General features: G+C 36.0%; 1 protein-coding gene across 3 annotated transcripts; it reads right to left on the reverse strand.

Annotated features, from left to right (window-relative positions):
• Positions 1 to 13,847: 13,847 nt before the first annotated feature.
• On the reverse strand, positions 13,848 to 18,705 carry ABA4 (abscisic acid (aba)-deficient 4). 3 transcript variants are annotated; one of them, XM_089804242.1, is made up of 7 exons: positions 18,295 to 18,705; positions 17,977 to 18,157; positions 17,525 to 17,625; positions 15,617 to 15,745; positions 15,386 to 15,474; positions 14,912 to 15,017; positions 13,848 to 14,083 (listed from the first exon to the last, which is right to left on the reverse strand). In XM_089804242.1, the coding sequence occupies exons 1-7, from the start codon at positions 18,337 to 18,339 to the stop codon at positions 14,006 to 14,008; spliced, it is 729 nt and encodes a 242-aa protein (XP_089660368.1). In that variant the 5' UTR covers positions 18,340 to 18,705; the 3' UTR covers positions 13,848 to 14,005. The 3 variants fall into 3 exon arrangements, with proteins under 3 accessions (XP_089660368.1, XP_089660367.1, XP_089660366.1); XM_089804241.1 differs by having other exon boundaries at positions 17,525 to 17,619; positions 17,932 to 18,157; XM_089804240.1 differs by having other exon boundaries at positions 17,932 to 18,157.
• Positions 18,706 to 18,918: the final 213 nt, after the last annotated feature.

The raw sequence follows: 18,918 nt of genomic DNA on the forward strand, positions 1-18,918 counted from the left end.
CTTTCTGACTTGGCTACTCATTCTTCTACTTCCAATTTGGGCAAGATATCCCAATTGTTGCAATATTAAGGTCTTTAGAAAATAATAAATGCCAATCAACCCAATTTTACTAAGAAAAATGACAAGTTCACTCATAGAAGAAAAAAAATGAAGCCAAAGAACTCATAGGTTTTTATGTGTCAAATAATTTTAGATCTATAATGTTGATTGTAAAGCACCTAAAGAGGTGTGGGACAAGTTTGACATGATATGGTAAAGTCAATACATTAAAATCTAAATTATTGTGGTATGAAAGAATAGATATGCATATTTTCTATAACTATATATAGATAAGGATACCTATATATTTATGACCGACTCTATCCAATTGATTAATACATGAGTCTATATGTTTATGCATTTATCAATATGAAATTATATATTGATTGATCATGTGAGAGGAAGGAAGGGAGTACCAAAAGGGGAACAATAAATTATTCCTCTCCCATGGAACCTCATAAAGATATTTAAAGGTCATTGGTTAGGGACCATTAGGCCAAGGAGGATAAGGTATTTCCCTTGGGACTAGGGTTGAGGGTCTATTTAAGGACATCCCATTGCAACTCCCCTACCATCCCCACATTGATAAATTGTTGAATTGAACTAGAAGGGTTCCTCAATCATAAGATGTGAGAGGTTGACATGATCAAAAAATGACATATAGAACTCACTAGGTAGACTACCTCATGAGAATGGTTGAGGACCACATGGCCAAAGAAGATAAGATCCTACTATTGGGCATATGGTGGATGATGCTTGGGGCACCTCATCATGTCTTCGATCACAACCCTTATTATGTTTGATCTCCCTCTTACTATATGTATTTCCTAACCCAAGATTTGGATGTATTTCACGAGTCATATCTATATTATTATCTAATCTAGTCACATGTTTCTAAACGTGCTTATCTCATCTTCTTCTTGAGAAAGGATTATATTTATCTTTTTCTCTATGTTTCATTTTTTATTTGTGAATTCATGAAAAATAATGAGGTGGACCTAAAAAAGGGGAATTGCACATTGGCATGTATTTTTTCAACAATAGATCTTTCGAGAGGGAGTTAGGCACTTCCAATAATAGAGTGCAAGCTATGATGGATTCTTGGAAAGGCAAGTGACTCTCTTGAGTTGGTCGCATCTCCCTTATCAAGGCATCCTTTCTAGTGGTCATTATCTATATGATATTTGTCTTTCAAATTCTCATCAAAATTACAAAATATGTGGAAGTTGCTAGGCATAATTTATTTATGGAGAGGATAAAAGGACAATTCCAAATATTGTCTAACAAAATGGAAGAGGTATGTAGACCCACATGGTAGTCTCAATATTAGGAAAGCCAAAAATATTAATTTTGTGTAGAGCACTAAACTAGCATGGATAATTTACCAAAAATAAGAATAAAATATGGATTAAAATGATTTAGGCTAAGTACTCAAAAAATAGAGCAGACCAACTATTCTTTATTGAATTGCATGAAGGTTCAAGCATTTGGATTTTTTAAAGGAATGCTACCTTAGTCTCAAACCTGATTTGATTTGGAAGTTGGAGAAAGAAGATATGATTCGCTTTGGAGGAAGTGTTGGTTGGAAAATATAGTGTTACTTGATTACTATTAGCTCATCCCTTTGATGACACACTTTGAGGTTGTGGAAGGCGAGTGGGTAAAATACTCTATTGTTGGAATCCGTCCTTATAGATCTTGGAAGCTTCTTGAGACTTTGATGGTTGAAACAAATCAAGATTGGGAGCAAAGTAAGTTGAAATCAGTTAAAGTACCACTAGTTGGTAAATAACAAGTGGACATGCTTTTGCAGAATAAACATCCAAGTGGAGTGGTTATGGTGAAGGGTTTCTACTATAACTATTATGTGAAGTGTGTTGTGAGTAGTAATCCTAAAATCTAGTGCAAATATGGTACTTCAAAAATGAATAGCATGTTGTGGATTGCTTGGAAGAAGAGATCCTTAACCTGGGATAGGTTTTTTTTTATGGTGAAGGTTGGCCCCTCTCATTTGTGTAATGTACAAAAATCATGAGTAGAATAATAACCATTTATTTATCTAGTTTTAGGGAGCCTAGCAACATTTCTATTGATTCTTGTCTACATTGGATACAACTTATGTCACCCTAAAAGATGTTACATCTATGCTTGATGCATGGGTTTTTAACATGAAGAGTTTGGGGCTGCATTGTCAAGATTTATAGGTTCTAAGAGGTGGGGAGGGAGAAGGTGAATCGGTACAATCAAATGTCTACAAACTTTAACCACTGATCTATAAAACTTACTTGCTAACTTCCAAATTGTAAAACATATGACTAGTATTAGCGAATAAATCATAATAAGATCAAATCACCAAATACATATAACACATGATATTATGATTTTATTTATGCAGAAGCCCTTGTTAGAAGGTAAAAATTGTGGTTGGGATGGTACTTACAAAGCTCACTACTGCAATAAATGAGTTTCCATGTTAGGAGCATATAACTACCCTTTCTGGGGGTTCACCCTATTAGGACTAACTTTGTACCTTGTTAGAAATACAGATAGGAATGTTGGGATCTACCTTGTACAAGGATTTTTACAAGGATTTTCAAAACTCTTTAAAGAGTCTACCTTATTAGGGGATTTATAACTAGAACCTATTAGAGTCCACCCGATTCAATAACTATTAGTAAATGACTAAATCTCTAATATAGTTATGGCACTCCTTTCCTATCAAATCCAAATTGCTCTTTTATCTAATTCCATTGTATTGTGTACTTCTCTACTTTTTACCTTAACTATTACTTCTCGATCACTCTGTTGCATTTCTATCTTTCCTTTCTATCTACTACACATTCTTGCACTATTTGTTCTCTTTCTCTACTTTACTCACTTCATCTCTTGTTCTATTACAAAACCTATATGTTTTCATGTATTCCTTTTGCCTCTTAATCCTAACCCTTCATTTGAATTTCAAGCTTCCCACTCTAAGTCCTCATGTACTTTACATATCTCAATGAATTAACCTAACTAGGTTGACCTTCATCTTGATTTACCTGCCCAATACTCAAACTGGTCCAAACATGTCAATGTAATCTTACATCTTTTCCAATAATTTCACACTATCCAATGTGATCACTTTTCCTCATTTTGACTTCTTCCTTGACAGTTGCAAATCCACTAAATGTAACAACTAAAAATTTGACAAACAAAGTTCAACTAGTACAGAAAAAAATGCCCATTAAGCCAATTTACCGCATTCAATCTTCTAGCATATCAATACACTCATCTATAGAGTGGTCAAGTTATGGAATGCCTTGAAGTAGGGGGTCTAGTTTTGGATCATTGTTGTCATTATCAGGAACACCACCATCATCGCTCTCTAGAAGACCAACACATACATAAGCTAGGGCATCACCATGGTTGACTGGAGGCAGGGGAACCATCTGGAATCATGGAAAGTCGACCACCAAACCACCCTCCATAGACGTCATCTGATTCAAGTCTACCACATGAACTGGCATCGCTGGAGAGACAACATGATCGTCATCATGCTGAAAAATAGAGAAAATATGGCAAAAACCCAACTATGTATTAAGTTCTCTGTTGGGACAGTGAAAGCATCCCTATTCCTAAACAATAAGTTAGCAGTGTAGCGGACAGTCTTGAAATTGAAGGAAAGTTTGATATTATCAAAGTTAGTGGCAAAGAGTGAATCTTCAAGTAGAAGATGATGGGAAAATATGCCACCCACGAAGCCCATTTCATGCCACAAATTATATTTGAGCAAAGCCACCCTTATATCATCAACCAAAATAATACCAGGGAGAATACATTTAACACACAATGCAATAACATGGGTCAAGTTTTGAGTCAGGTCATACGCATTTAATGCAAAGATAGATAACATTTTCCATGGAAATAAAGAACGAGTGGAGGCAGGAGAGAGGAATTCCTCCGTAATGATGATCCAAACAAAATTGTTCCAAACAAGGCAGGAGAAATTTTGAAAACTTACCTGTGTCTACATTTGAAACACAAATCCTGAAGAAACGAGAATGCAATGTGCAGATTACAAGGGTGATACTACATTTCTCTCCTCAAACAGGTCACACACCCGTCACCACTATTCATAGGCCTTCGATCAAATTCCACAATGTTTGAAGATGAACTCATTGTTTTAAAGGATTGATGATAGGGAATGATCATATGTGAATGATGGAAGATCGCACAAAATATTGGAGAAATAGATCCCATTAATGAAAAATGAATGACTTGAAATGCTTTATGTACTTCAAAGAAATATGAAGATAACCACATGATAGTTCTCATTTTAGTAACATTGATGTTGACCTCATCCCAAGCATGCAAGCAAAATACAGAATACGACAAGGGAGCTAAAGAGCTTTGGATTAGATTTTTTGAATCATAGAACTTTATGGCAATTGTCATTTCCCATTTAGAAAAGGCATATCTTGTTAGCGCACTCATCCAAGAGTGTCCTTGGATAATCATTAATTAGTAAGGAGAAAGAACCAATGCATTAATTAATCCCAGTACCATCACTAGTGGTTGCATCAAGTTGGGAAGAGACCATGAAAATCACTCACACAGCTCATGTAACCAGTTAATCGTTCTTCATGAAATCCAAACTACCCAGCTTATGTGGAAACCACCATCACAATAGAAGACATCCAGCTAGGCATACGAGTCAGCAGGAAAATTAAAGGGTAATACTTAGTGTATTCAAATTACAAACATTCAAATCACTGCCAAGCTAACTACAAGAGCATAACTGACACTTCAGAGATTAACAAGGTCTTCCTTGACAACCATTTCACTATCCACATATTGAAATATAAGAGAGAATTGATATTTACATGTTTCGTTAGGAAACATAGTTATTGAACCCTTATCAATAGCCAAATTGGCCAAGTAGTCTGCCACAAAATTACCTTCACGATATGTATGGGAGATTACTTAATGGTCAAACTTATCTAGTAATGTCCATGTAGCATGTAGAATGTAATTTAACTTCTAGTTGGACATAAACGTTGCTGCAATGCTTGAATTATTAGCATAGAGTCCCCTTCAATATGAGTATTAGCCATTTGAAGAGAAATTACCATTAGAAGACCATAGGATAATGCCAAAAATTTGGCTTGATTGTTTGAACCACTAGGTAATGCAATATCTTTAGCAACTATAAGTTTTCTCATTATGATCTCTGATGCATATCCCAACCCAGACTAACCTGGATTTCCTCATGATGCAGCATCAAAATTCGATTCGAGTAAGGGAGAGGTTAGACTGCACTATCTAACTTTTTTTCTACCAATTTTAACCCTTTGGCAAACAACCCGAGAGGATGCAAGACACAAAGAAGGCCATTCTTTTAGAACTTCATTATCCCAAGATGAGAAATCATAGTTGGCGGAAGTGTCGCGAGAAACAATAGCATCCATTTTCTAACACATGCTTGAAACTATCTTACTCTAAACTTTTTCAATTGAAGATTTGTCTTGCCTAAAAATGTGATTGTTACGCTCCCACCATAAGGACCAAACAGATAATTTGAATATAAAGTGGGCCAATATTGAAGCAAATCCTAAATGGATGTAAGAAGTGGAAAAGAGCAATGGAGTTTGGATAATATGATTTTTTTAGCAGTCACATGCAAATGAGCACATTAAAAATAAATGATCTACATCCTCATATACATCTCATATACATCTTTATATAAGACACATTTGAAAAGGGCCATGATGTTCAACTTAACCAACCTATACCTTGTTAGAACTCTCTTTTTTTAAATAAGCCAAGTAAAACTTCTACTCTAGGAGGGACACATGCATGCCAACAAAAGTTAAATGCTCTTTGCGAGGAAGTTTGGGAATCTAATGAATGAATAGCCCTATAGCTAAGCTTGACAGAATATTTCCTTGAGGAGGAAGGAAGCCAAATAATTTTGTCTGATTGCTGAAAAATAAACAGTTATGCGATCCAATATTGCTTTGAAATATTTCCTAAGTTCATACTGATGAGTAGCATGAAGGGGTCTTTCCAAAAAACTCTCCTTGACTGAATCTCCACATAATCCACATTTTGAACCGATTTTGTTCCCCAAAGGTTTGAAGTAATGACTTGCACATCTACAAGATATTCATCTTGCACTAATGGTACAAAACCACTCAATGACTCAAGCCAAAATAGGACTTCCTCTCCATTACAAACATCCCAAGAGATATAATTAGTTATCAACTCATGAGAAGATGTGATAAACTCCCACATTTCTAATCCCTTTGGGAAATTAGAAGCAGTGAATATTGTAGTGGGGTTCATGGAGTCAAGGTACTTACTTCACATGATCTAAGACCATGGGAGATTAGGGTTGTGGTACATTTGCCAAACTAGTTTTGCACCAAATGTTGATGCAATGGGAAAAAAAAACCACGCAGCAGGAACACAATAACAAGAAGAAATAATGCCAAATCTGGTACCAACTTACAATTATTAATTCATAAATATATATAACTGATTACATGCAATGTGTCAGGCTGTAAGGCCTTCCCGGTTACGGCCAAATACAAAGCAAGTAAAAAGTTTTGCAAGATCCCTCAAGATCCAATCCAAACCCTAGCTAGTCCAGAACCTCACTCTGGTAGAAACACCCAAGGAAGATCTCAACTTGTGCTCGCAAGCCCACCAAGCAATCTCCTTGTTTTCTAAGCCGCAACTACTAGCTCTTCTCAAACTCAATCCAAGATCCAAGTATAAACTGCCTCACATTCGGCGCTCTATCCACACATTCACAATCTCATCACAATCCTGCTATAAATTGCCTCACATTCAACGCTTTGCTTACAGACTCAGGAAAAATTTCCCATCGGCTACTCTCCATTCACTCCCCATCTGAATGTAAAATCACTAAAGACTTCCTCACAACCCCTACTTATACCAGTCTAAGCCACAAGTCGGCCTAGAACACAAATTGAATACAGTTACACAAATTAAATGCCACAAGTCGGCCAACAACAATAATTAAATCCCTAAAATCGATGTCTTAGGAAAATTGTGATATCTCCTAGCTCCAGATGAATTAGAACTCGTGCTTCGAACCATAGGTAGAAATCTAGGTCCTCTTCAATCCTTGAAATTTTCAACCTCTAACTCATTACAGAAAATTAATTATGTGACCTGCAACAGGCACCAAATTTCCAAACCCTAAACTCTTAGAGCCTCCTCCCATGAACTCCAAAATAGTCACTGAGTAAAACCAAGATGCTCCTGCATTAGACTCCCTAGGTAAGTAGGAAAGTGTGTCCCACACTTTGATGCCCAAAGAAATATCACTCACCATCTTCATCTTCACCAAAGGCTTCCACTCCAACAGGGACAAGAAAACCAATATGCAAATCATCCACATCTGCATCACTCCATCAAACTCTAAAATCTCAACCATCCAATCAACATGCTCACTTCCAAGAACAAACTAAACATAATGCATCATCAACAAATCCTCATCCATATCAATAACTAGTGAATCCACACCAGCAAAAACCAACTCCACATCCATCAATCCATCTGTAAGCCCTCTGCAATTGCAAATCAGAACCATGATCTGCCACCTTACAACCAAGAGATCTAGGATTCCAGAAAGAAAATCCACCATCAGATCAAGATCAATTCACATCTACTTCTCCAACCCAAGTCCTGATGCAAACTGCCTTAGCTTCGACGATCTGTCTACACACTCAGAACGACTGTGCTCTGATACCATCTGATGCAATGGGAAAAAAAACCACGCAGCGGGAACACAATAACAAGAAGAAATAATGCCAGATTTGATACCAACTTACAATTCTTAATTCATAAATATATATAACTAATTACATGCAATGTGTCGAGCTGTAAGGCCTTCCCAGTTACGGCCAAATACAAAGCAAGTAAAAAGTTCTGCAAGATCCCTCAGGATCCAATCCAAACCCTAGCTAGTCCAAAACCTCACTTTGGTAGAAACACCCAAGGAAGATCTCAACTTGTGCTCGCAAGCCCACCAAGCAATCTCCTTGTTTTCTAAGCCGCAGCTACTAGCTCTTCTCAAACTCAATCCAAGATCCAAGTATAGACTGCCTCACATTCGGCGCTCTGTCCACACATTCACAATCTCATCACAATCCTACTGTAAATTGCCTCACATTCGGCGCTCTGCTTACAAACTCAAGAAAACTTTCCTATCAGCTACTCTCCATTCACTCCCCATCTGAATGAAAAATCACTAAAGACTTCCTCACAACCCCTACTTATACCAATCTAAGCCACAAGTCGGCCTAGAACACAAATTAAATACAGTTACACGAATTAAATGCCACAAGTCGGCCAACAACAATAATTAAATCCCTAAAATCGATGTCTTAGGAAAATCGTGATATCTCCTAGCTCCAGATGAATTAGAACTCGTGCTTCAAACCGTAGGTAGAAATCTAGGTCCTCTTCAATCCCTGAAATTTTCAACCTCTAACTCATTACAAAAAATTAATTATGTGACCTACAATAGGCACCAAATTTCCAGACCCTAAACCCTAACCCTAAACTCTTAGAGCCTCCTCCCATGAACTCCAAAATAGTCACTGAGTAAAACCAAGATGCTCCTGCGTCAAATGTAGAATTATGTTGCATGAGATCATGCACACCTGCCTCACCATGCATTTTATTCACAGACATGCCCTCTAAGGATATCAGCAAAATCTTTCTTTTTTCTAATTCATATTATTATCCCATAGAAAGTTTCTAATGATCCTCTACACTTGTTTAATAATTGATTTAGGTGCTCTAAGGACTACCAAGAAATAATTTGGAATTGAAGCAAATACTAACTTCACTAAAGTTAGCCTTTCAAAAAAGAAAGCCATCTAGCTTTCCATTGTACAATCCTAGCATTTGATCTATCAATGACCCTTGACCAATATTACTTTCTATTTGTATCTTGGAATAAGGGAATGCCTAGATAAGAATTGAGTGGTTGGGCCTTTGTGAAATCCAAATTATGCATGTCAAAATCTTTAATCTGAGAAGTTGAATTGAAGATAAAAACAAAGGACTTTTGATGATTAATTTTCTAATTTGAGACCCTCTCATGTAAGCACAATACCTTCTTCACTTGTTATAGTTCAACTCTATTGGCTTTGTAGAAGAGCAGTGTATAATCTATAAATAAGGAGTGAGTGGATGCAATATCCATTTTGAGATTTGAATTCCTTGCCATAAACCTATTTGATGTGAAGCAAGACTACAATGACTTAAAGCTTCATCCATAACAATAAATAAAAACAAAGAGAGTGGTTCCCCTTGCCTTACTCCTTGAGATGCCTTAAAAGAACCACATGGATTATCATTGATAATGACAAAGAAAGAAGCACCCTTTAAAAATGACAACATCTATTTGCACCATTTTCTAGAAAATACAAATTTCAGCAATACCTTATGTAAAAATTCCCACCTAACCCTATCATATGCCTTCATCATATCAAGTTTTATAACGGTTACAAGGATACCACATTGCTTAATAGAGTGTAAAACTTCGTGTTCCACCAAGTCCCCATCAGTGTTTTCCCTAACCGAAACAAACCCCCTTTGTTGTGATGAAATCAAATTTGATATCATGCCTTGAACTTTTAGATATAGTGCTTTAGAAAAAATCTTATAAATCACATTGCAAAGTGAAATTGGTCCAAAATTAGCAAACATGGTAGGAGACTTGACCTTGGATATTAGAGCTATGTGTGTTGAGTTAAAATGAGATATCATACCCCCACTGTGCCTAGATTCTTCCATGGCAAATAAAAGGTTAGGACCAATAAAATCCATATTGCAAAGTGATTTGAATCTATCAAGGAGAGAATTTTGAGGCTACTGAAAATCACAACAAAATCCAATTGTATGGCAAGAGGAATCAGTCCAACCTTTCTGTGATTTGCAAAAAATCCTTCCTTTTATTTGCTTATGTGAAAGCCATTACTAGGTAGAAAGTCTACTAAAGCATTGTTATTAACAAATTAACCAAAGTCTGTCATAGTTTTTTCTTAAGGGATTATACCCCAATTTTCTCATCTGGAGAAAGGATTTCATTGAAATCCCCAACCAAAAGCAATTTCTCCAAAGGACTAGAAGCAATTGCAGATGATAGTGAATCCTTTAAGGCCGCTTTATCATTAGCTAAAGATGGTCCATAAACATTAGAGAGGGTGAATAAATCATAGGAAGATACTAATACTCGTTGCCAATTTGCTTTACTAGTGAACCTGAGACATCATGCAAGATGTTGGATTCCATAAAACACAAAGACCCCCAGAGGCACCCCTAGATTGAATATGAAAAAATTCCCATCTTGACCATTTAACAATTGACTTTTCACAGGCTTGTTGAGATAACTTAGTTTCTTGTAAAAGAATAGTATCTGCATTGCTCACATCAAGTTGTTTTTTGATGTCAACAAACTTGTCAAGGACATTAATGCCCCTAACATTCCACGAAATGAGCGTCATTGCTTTCAAGGAGTACAACTGACACTCCTTGTTCTTCTAGTGATAGACATGGTAAAGTAGTTTGAATTCCTGATTCAATTTGTTCTTTTATCTTTACAAATTTGGCTTTCTACCCTTCCTCTTTAGAATCTAGACTTTATCATTTTCCAGCAAAGGGGTTTGATGAAGTGAGATTTTTTTTGAGAAATCAAAATTCTGAACCACATCCTCTAGCTGAGGTTGATCCTTATCCATAGTGACATCTTCTAAGAGAAATGGATCCTGATCAATAAAATCTGTCTTGCCCTGTTTCAATAAAGTGTAATTAACTTCATCCTCTTATTCATAATCCTCCTTTGTTTAAATGTTTTAATTTTGTTTTACTGTAAATTAAAATTAAAGTCAAAATATTGAAATATACTATTTTATATTGAATCTAAAAATTGAAATATATATAAAAGTCATGTTTCACAACACACCAATGTCATGCAAGAAGCTATAACCCCCTTCAAACGTACCTCAATCACCTAAAGTATGTAACATCGAAAATAGACAACAAACTTATTCAACAAACTTTTAAGAAATCTTATTAAAATCCAAAGCAAATTCACATTACAAAATGATGTGCCTAATGACTTCGCTTCACAATATTTCCATATGATTTGGTCCCTCATAGACCACCATTATCAATAAAAAATTAATTATTGATCTATTTTCAGACCCCACCCCACTTCTCAATTCTCAAGTCTCCTAAAACCTCTCCCCTAAAACCAAGATGATCTCTCCTGTGACTACACCCAACCATAATGTCCAAGTGCCCACTCTCTCCTAAAACTTCTAGAAACTATGTAACTGCCCTCAATTAGGCTGGGGTCCCATGGATGGGGGCTTCCTAAATAATTGAGCTGGAGCTGGTATTTTTTTAAGGAATATTTTAAATTTATTGGTTCTATAAATTTTGTAGTTTAATTCAGCTTAAAATTTTATCTCACGAATAAATGTGTCTTCCAAACCATTTTCCCTCCAAAGTTAGTTTTTTTTTTTAATAATATAGAATTAAATATCTAGCCCCTCCTTTTTCACCCAACTAAATATACAACACTAAAAAGTTGGTGCTCATATTTTGAAGAATCTAAATATTCCTAGAGCCCAAAAAAATTGTTCATGGGACCACCCTCTTGCCAAAAAAATAGAACTTAAGCCCCTCTCGTGGGGCTCCTACCTTATTCTGCTGTCATTCAAGGACACACTGCATTTACTGAAATTAGAATAAACAGTCAAAGAGCAAGGTAATGCACAAAGGAAGCAACTTAATTTTTAGAAATTTATTCTACCCTGCAACTCTGCATCACGTTGCCCTTGCATTTTCCATTCTCATTCCTGGTGACATAGGCTCCCACTCACTTCATTTGTTGAGATTTGAATAGAACATAACACTTTTGATGTTTATGAGATCAAGGATAGCTTATGGGACATCAGAACCTGCTGTTTTAGCACCATTTGTTTAGATTTGAATAGATCATAACACTTTTGATGTTTATGAGATCAAGGATAGCTTCTGGGACATCAGAACCTGCTGTTTTAGCATTGAGAGGTGCTGGCATTCTGCAATTTAGTTTACTAATAAGCTCTCCTATTTTCTCCACCCAGTCTTTTTGTTTAATAATCTTGAAAAGAAGTCACTGAAAAATTATTCTGTAGCTGATTCTGATGTCATTGTATCTTTGGAGTCTCAAAAAAGGTGCTTTACCGTTTTGATGGCCCTTGCTGTGCACAAAACATAGATCCTTTCTTCCCAGACTTGTTGTGGTCTATTCTACCTCCCATAAATCCTCTATTCCCAGATTTCTTTTGGTCTTTTCTACCTTCCTGTTTCACACTAAAGATGATGGTGTTAAGACTTAGTTGTGCAATAAGAATCTTTGATCTTCATGGGATATTGGCCTTTCGTTGATGATCCATGTTGATGTTAGATACTTCAGGGTAATACAAAGGCAAAATCAGACCAAGACATAATCTTATATTCATGCTCCTTAGCTCTCTCATCCTCATTGAGTGTGATTCGAAACATTGATGCTAATAAAATCACACACAATCTTACCTAAAAGCATGAATATGATATCATGGATTGTGGGAATCTGTTATCGATAAAAGACAATATCCTATTATTCAGGCTATCGCAGAGTGAAAAAAATTTGCAAACCATTGACAATCGATTGCACAAGACAGCAGGAATGAGAAGGTTATTTAACAGCAATAAACAACACATAGCGACTGTAGATTTAGGGGTACAAAAGCAGCAACATAATGTTCAGGTGGCTCTGCCCATGGGGAACCGGAAGACACAAATAATGGCCAACACATATGAAGATTTTACTGTGAAGTCATTAAGTTCCTTGTAGTATGACACTTCTCAGATTATTCCAAGCAATGGCTGAAAATAATGGAGAGGACAAAAGAGAACAAAGAGGAGTGAGAAAGGGTTCAAGAGTTGATGATGAAGATGTTATAGAGTCTAGTTTGTCCATCACTACTTTTCTTGAGGTCTTTCAAGTCTTGAAAAAATATGTTACATTTGAATTATTGAGAAGGTTGATCACAAAGTGGGCTGGTGGCATGGGAATAGAGCACCCAAACATGTAAATAAGAGGTTCTAAAGTTTGAGTTTTACCTTGACACATGTAAAGTTCAATACGGTACTCAATGTGATTCAGGAGTGCAGAAACGAGCCACACAAACCACAAAATGGGCTGATCACAAAGTGGGCCAATAATCTAGTAGTGGAACACTACAGCATACCAATAAAAGATCGTAGATTCAAATGTCCCATGTGGGTCGTTCAGTGGTTTGTCGTGGGGAGGTTGACAATAAACTTGCTCATAAGTTCATCTTGTTATGATCTGTTATAGTTTACGATCGATTTTGTTTTGGTTTGCACCTAAAAACTTAGGTGATGAGATTTACTATAAGACGCCTTTTAATGATACAGTTCAAGTTACAGGAATGCATCTTCTAGAGATAAGCTATTTAACAATTTTTTTGTACAATATTCAGGTGACAGAAATATATTTTATCTATAAATCATTATCTTTGCATCTTTCTGCAATGTTCACTAAGCATCTTTAAGTGTTATTATCCACTTAATGTATAAACATATAAAGGAGTTTTTATTTTAGCTTTTAGGGAATTAAATAATAGATTCTGGTTATGAGATAATTGTATGTTCCTCTGACCTTAAAAAAATAAGATGTAGTACACAGTCACAAAATATACAGGTTAATATTCCCACTGCAATCATGGTGGAATAAATAAAAAGATATCATTTCTTTTAATTTTTATTATGCAGTAGCGTTCATAAGAATGAGTGACTCTTATTCCCCTCAAGTCATCGTGGAATAAAGTAAGAAGAGAATTATAAAATTCAAGAGCTACAGGCATATTGCAAGAGATGATTCTCATCATTCCCCACGAATTATTGTAATACTTTCAGCTGCGTCTCTACCACCTCTGGATCTCCGCCATAGGTGAGCTATTACCTACAAAATCACCAATGGCAGACAGCCTCTTCAATACATAAAATTTGAAATGAAATAGTGAATCGATTGACAAAATCACCAGTGGCGGATGCTGGAATGAAGCATGGACTCAATTGCTGTGCCCAGTTATTTGTTTTTTTGTGCTGGACTGCATGACTGAAATTAAGTGTAGCATAATTTATCCTAAAATTCAGTGCTGTTATTTAGCAGTTGTTTTAACATAACCGTACATACAAAAGGAATGGTTTATATTTAAACTCATAGATCTGCTCATAAATTAATGGTCCAAAATAATATGTATCCAACATTTATATTACTTCTAAAAATAACTTTGATTCATACACTTACAAAACTGAGTGTCCTTGGTAGTCTATTCCCCTGAAGTCTTATAAAGAAGAGAATTTTTTCTCACAATCCAAAGTAAACATCCCCCAACATCATCTGATGGAGACAAAAATTGAATATATGATTTCATCACACATACAGATTGAATACCCTGATTCAATATGACAATGGGTTTTTTCACAAAACAGAGTGAATCTTCCCCCGATTATGAAACAACAAAAATTTATACAATACAAGAAAAAAGGTTGGATATTTTTCCACTGGAAGACTGATGACTGGTAACGGACAATAGTAGTTACTAAAACCCTTATTTTTATTTTTAGATCCATGGAGGGATTCATGGTTCAAAAACACTGAAGGGATCTCCAAGTCCCCAAGATATTGGTTAAGTTTAAGGAACAGATGAGTTGCATGCATCAGCAAATTGTCCATGGTAAATCAGGTCTCATCCTCTATTAAGAGTTTTCGTTGCTCGACAATTACCTTTGTAAGCAGATGTGATGTGATTCCTATTGGACAAAAGAGAAGGCACAATACTATTGAGTGTCTGGTCTCAATACCATCCTTCAAGCCATCCCGAAAGACTTGCCTGAAAAATAAGATTTCTAAGAGTTTAGCAATTACTCAAATACACCAGATTTAGATGAAAAGCTTACTCATTTACCATTCAAGATGTTGAAATCAATTGAAGAATCTAATTTCTTGTAAAGCACACAAAGGAGGAAACTGAAACATTGCTATAGAAATTTGGATGAAAAAAGAAAATTTTAATGGAAAAACTCATTTTGGAGGAGCAACTAAGAGCATGGGAGTGTCGCATATGGAGGGGTTAAAGAAATGGAACGAGTCAGAACAATTAAGAATGTGGGCAATTAAAAACAATCAACTGTGAGTTCATTTCTTGTCTAATATATATTGAATAACATACTACAAAAGTGATGATTTCAGCAAAATGACCTTGCAGCATACAGGTCAACAGCTAGCAAGTGTAACCAGGCAGAAGCTACAGTCAGATCGCTTGAAAACATCCTTGTAATCCCAGGCAACTGGAGGGCATTACTTCATAAAGATCATAATTTTATTAGTTTAAGTAAAGCAAGAACCAAATTAATGGACCAGAAAATTTAAAATGTACAATAAAAGTAGAAATTTATAATTCAATGGATATAATTTTTTCAATTAATATACCTCTGGGAGCCAATATTTGCTTGCAAACATCAAGCGTAATGTTTCTGATGTCCAGGAAATACCAAGCAGATATGCGTACATAGCTCCTAGTACTACATATGGAATGCTACTTTCCATGGATCTTTTTGTCTGCATAACCAGATTAACCAGATCCTAATAAATATATGCCACAGTTGTGCCAAAACCCTATGCAGAAGATTGATAAAAGCATGATAGTCATTTTTAAAAACAAAAACAAACTAGTGGGCAGAAAAAAATAATGCATTCTATTAAACTTGAAACAAGTTTACTTAACCCCATTATTTGGTTGTGTGAGGTCAGTTTTAATGGAACTTCATAATGAAAACTGAATATAATTTCATTATGGTCATTTCAGTTAAGTTTTTTGCTCAAAAAATGTTGAGATTATTAATAGGCTTGACAGAGGTTGTAAAACACTTAGTACTTGTCTCTTTGAGCAACACACTCCGGTCAGAAGAGCAATTGCCTCTACTGAATTTTTAACCCCTCAAGAGGCTTTGCCAGGATAAATACTTGTATTGTGCTTTACATTTTGAGAGCCTTACTCTCAATTCCTCCCAATTGTCCATATCATTTGGAGATCCAGGCAGCAAGTCTTATTACTTGGCTCCCTAGTATTTAATTGATTTTGATAGAAATTGATTATCACAATTAGTTATTACCACATTGCAGATTGGAACTTTGTTGCATGTATGAAAGATCCTCTCCGTTGGCATTCATTTCACCTCCACAAATTACGTTAATGCCAACAAATTTTATGAATTATTGTTTCATCTAAAATACATAAATTCTTTAGGTAACAGTTGGATTGAGGCAAAGTCTATACTACAGCATCCACAAAAGAGTAGCAGTTACATAAACTATCATGACGGGCTGATTTTTTTTCGCAGCATATTAAATTAGAAATCAAGAACCTAACAAAAAATTCCATTTTTTTCCCATCTACTAGGGCAAGTTGTCTCAGGTGACTTTGTCGGGCATCATGGTGTTGATCTAATTCCGTAACAGTATGTCACTACAATTAAACATTTTGATTGGTCCAACGAATCAATATAGTTGAAAGGACATTCAAATGTGATTCGTCATCATCATCAAAAAACACCTTGCAAGTGTAGTTTGGCTAAAATGAGCTTAAGCATATTGGTACAATTTCCCAACATGTGAAAAGGCAGGAAGAGAGCATATAAAAATCAACTGAGCTCATCTGTAGTTGTTGGGCTGAGCTTGGGCAGTATCTCACTAAAAAGGCTACTCTCTATGTTCTTCACACCTGAAAAAATATTCTCTGTGGAATCATGTATAAAACATTTGGGAAACATTTCCAAGCCTCTTCTCAAAACAGAACAGGAAACAAAGGATTTCAGTCACATTCAAGTTCCGGAAATGATTTCCAAGATAAGAAAGCAAACTAAACCTTTATCAGCCTAGATGTGCCTACTAACTAGCTGACAAAAAGGTGTAAATCCGGGTGAAGTTGTACATTATTGCAGATTCCCTTTATAAGTTACAAAAGATTAGACAGGGAACTCAAAACATTCTTGAGTGAATGGAGAGTTTCCTGTGGTGCCTTGATACATTTTCAGCCTTCCTAAGGGATGGAAGAGTTCTGGACAGGATAAATGTGGGCACAGTTGTTTTTTTCTGTTGTTATATGTAAGAGGACGAAGGATTCAAGGGGTTGAATCAGACGAGATCAAGCAATTTGGCAGATGGCTTAAACATCACACACTAAGACTTGATTCTTAACCTAAAAATGTTAAATAGTCAAAATTGACGTTTTTTCAAGCTTAATTTTTGCCTGATGTGCAATTTGGTGGAGACTTCATGTAGGGTGATAATCACCAGCAACAAACATAAGTTAACAATCAATAGGATCAGAAAGCTTACCAATTCTGAATGTGGTACGAAAACCATGAGAGCGTAAAATGGAAGGACTAGTACTGTCCCAACAGTAAAGACGCTGCTAGCAATCTGTGAACTTCCTGCCACTGCCAAAAAGCTCTTAGCTGGAAAAATCACATATCTAAGCATAAACGTGAACCCATATAACCATTGTGTTCATTCAAAATTAGGTCTCATAAAATGTCAAATTGAAGTTTGCGGTATGATGTTCAATCGACTGAAAGTATCTGAATTAACAGGCGTACAAAGATAATGCAAGCTACAAAACAATCTTAACACGGGTCTCTAAGCAACCACTAAACTATTTCCTAGGATGCAATAGGAGCTAGCAGCTAATTACTAATAAAAGAACATATGACAACAGTAGCTAAACAATAAATATATCAGCGCACTTGCAGAAGGTATAAAAATGTCAGACGATTGGTTATGATACTTGCATGAAGCTGTTGTGACAGGCGTACTCCTTAAGGAACTTCGGTCACAAACTCTGGTTCTCGGAAGCACGGCATTTGCATTTGCAAACCCTAATAGAAAAACTTGTTCTTTTCTTACTATACTATTGCAGCTCATAACTGGCCTTGCAGAAGCATAATTCCACACTGTACGTGGTTTAGTAGCCTGTAAAACAACACGAGGAATGCCAAAAAAATAACCTGTTAACACTACAAACAAATTGGAAATTAACAACCAGTAGAGGAAACCCTAGTAATAAAAAAAAAAAAAACACGAGTCAGTAAATCAAAACAATTGTGAACCTGTAAGGCAAAGAAAGAGGCCTGAGAGAAGCAACAGAATGCCATAATGGTAATTGTTCCTGCTACTCATCCATTCATTGCCTATTTGTATAGCTCGAGACTTGTGGAAAATGGGCGGTAAACAAATTGAGTGACGCCTGTACAATTTTAATGCACAATCTGTGCTATGTTGGCTTGCTCTGGTTGGACATTAATATTTTAGAGATGGATTTGGAATATTTTATTGGCGACCAAGACTGATAAAACTATTGGTAGTCATTTTCATTGTCATACTAAAGTAGTTGCAGACGGGTTTCGATGGGACATGAGAGGGTAAAAATAATGGGAAATTGCGTAATAGCACTCAGTTTACAGTGGCACGTTGTTGCACGACCTCAGAGGGTGTGGCGGTGGGAAAGTTGGATCCCCATTCACGTTGTTTTTGTATCTAATCTTATTTTTGGGTATATTTGCAAATGAATGATATCGATACTTGCAGTCGATCCAGCCCGCACGATATACGGATGGAATGGTGCAAGAAACTAACGGCTAATAGTTCTCGATTTGAACACTTAAAAAGAGTTTTTAAGTTGGAATCTTCTAAAAGCGGGTGCTTATTCTTTTCTTCTGAACATGTGCTAGCGC

Source organism: Cupressus sempervirens, chromosome 10 (genome assembly GCF_028749045.1).
Source record: "Cupressus sempervirens isolate cs-2001-9-10 chromosome 10, ASM2874904v1, whole genome shotgun sequence".
NCBI classification, from domain to species: Eukaryota; Viridiplantae; Streptophyta; class Pinopsida; order Cupressales; family Cupressaceae; genus Cupressus; species Cupressus sempervirens.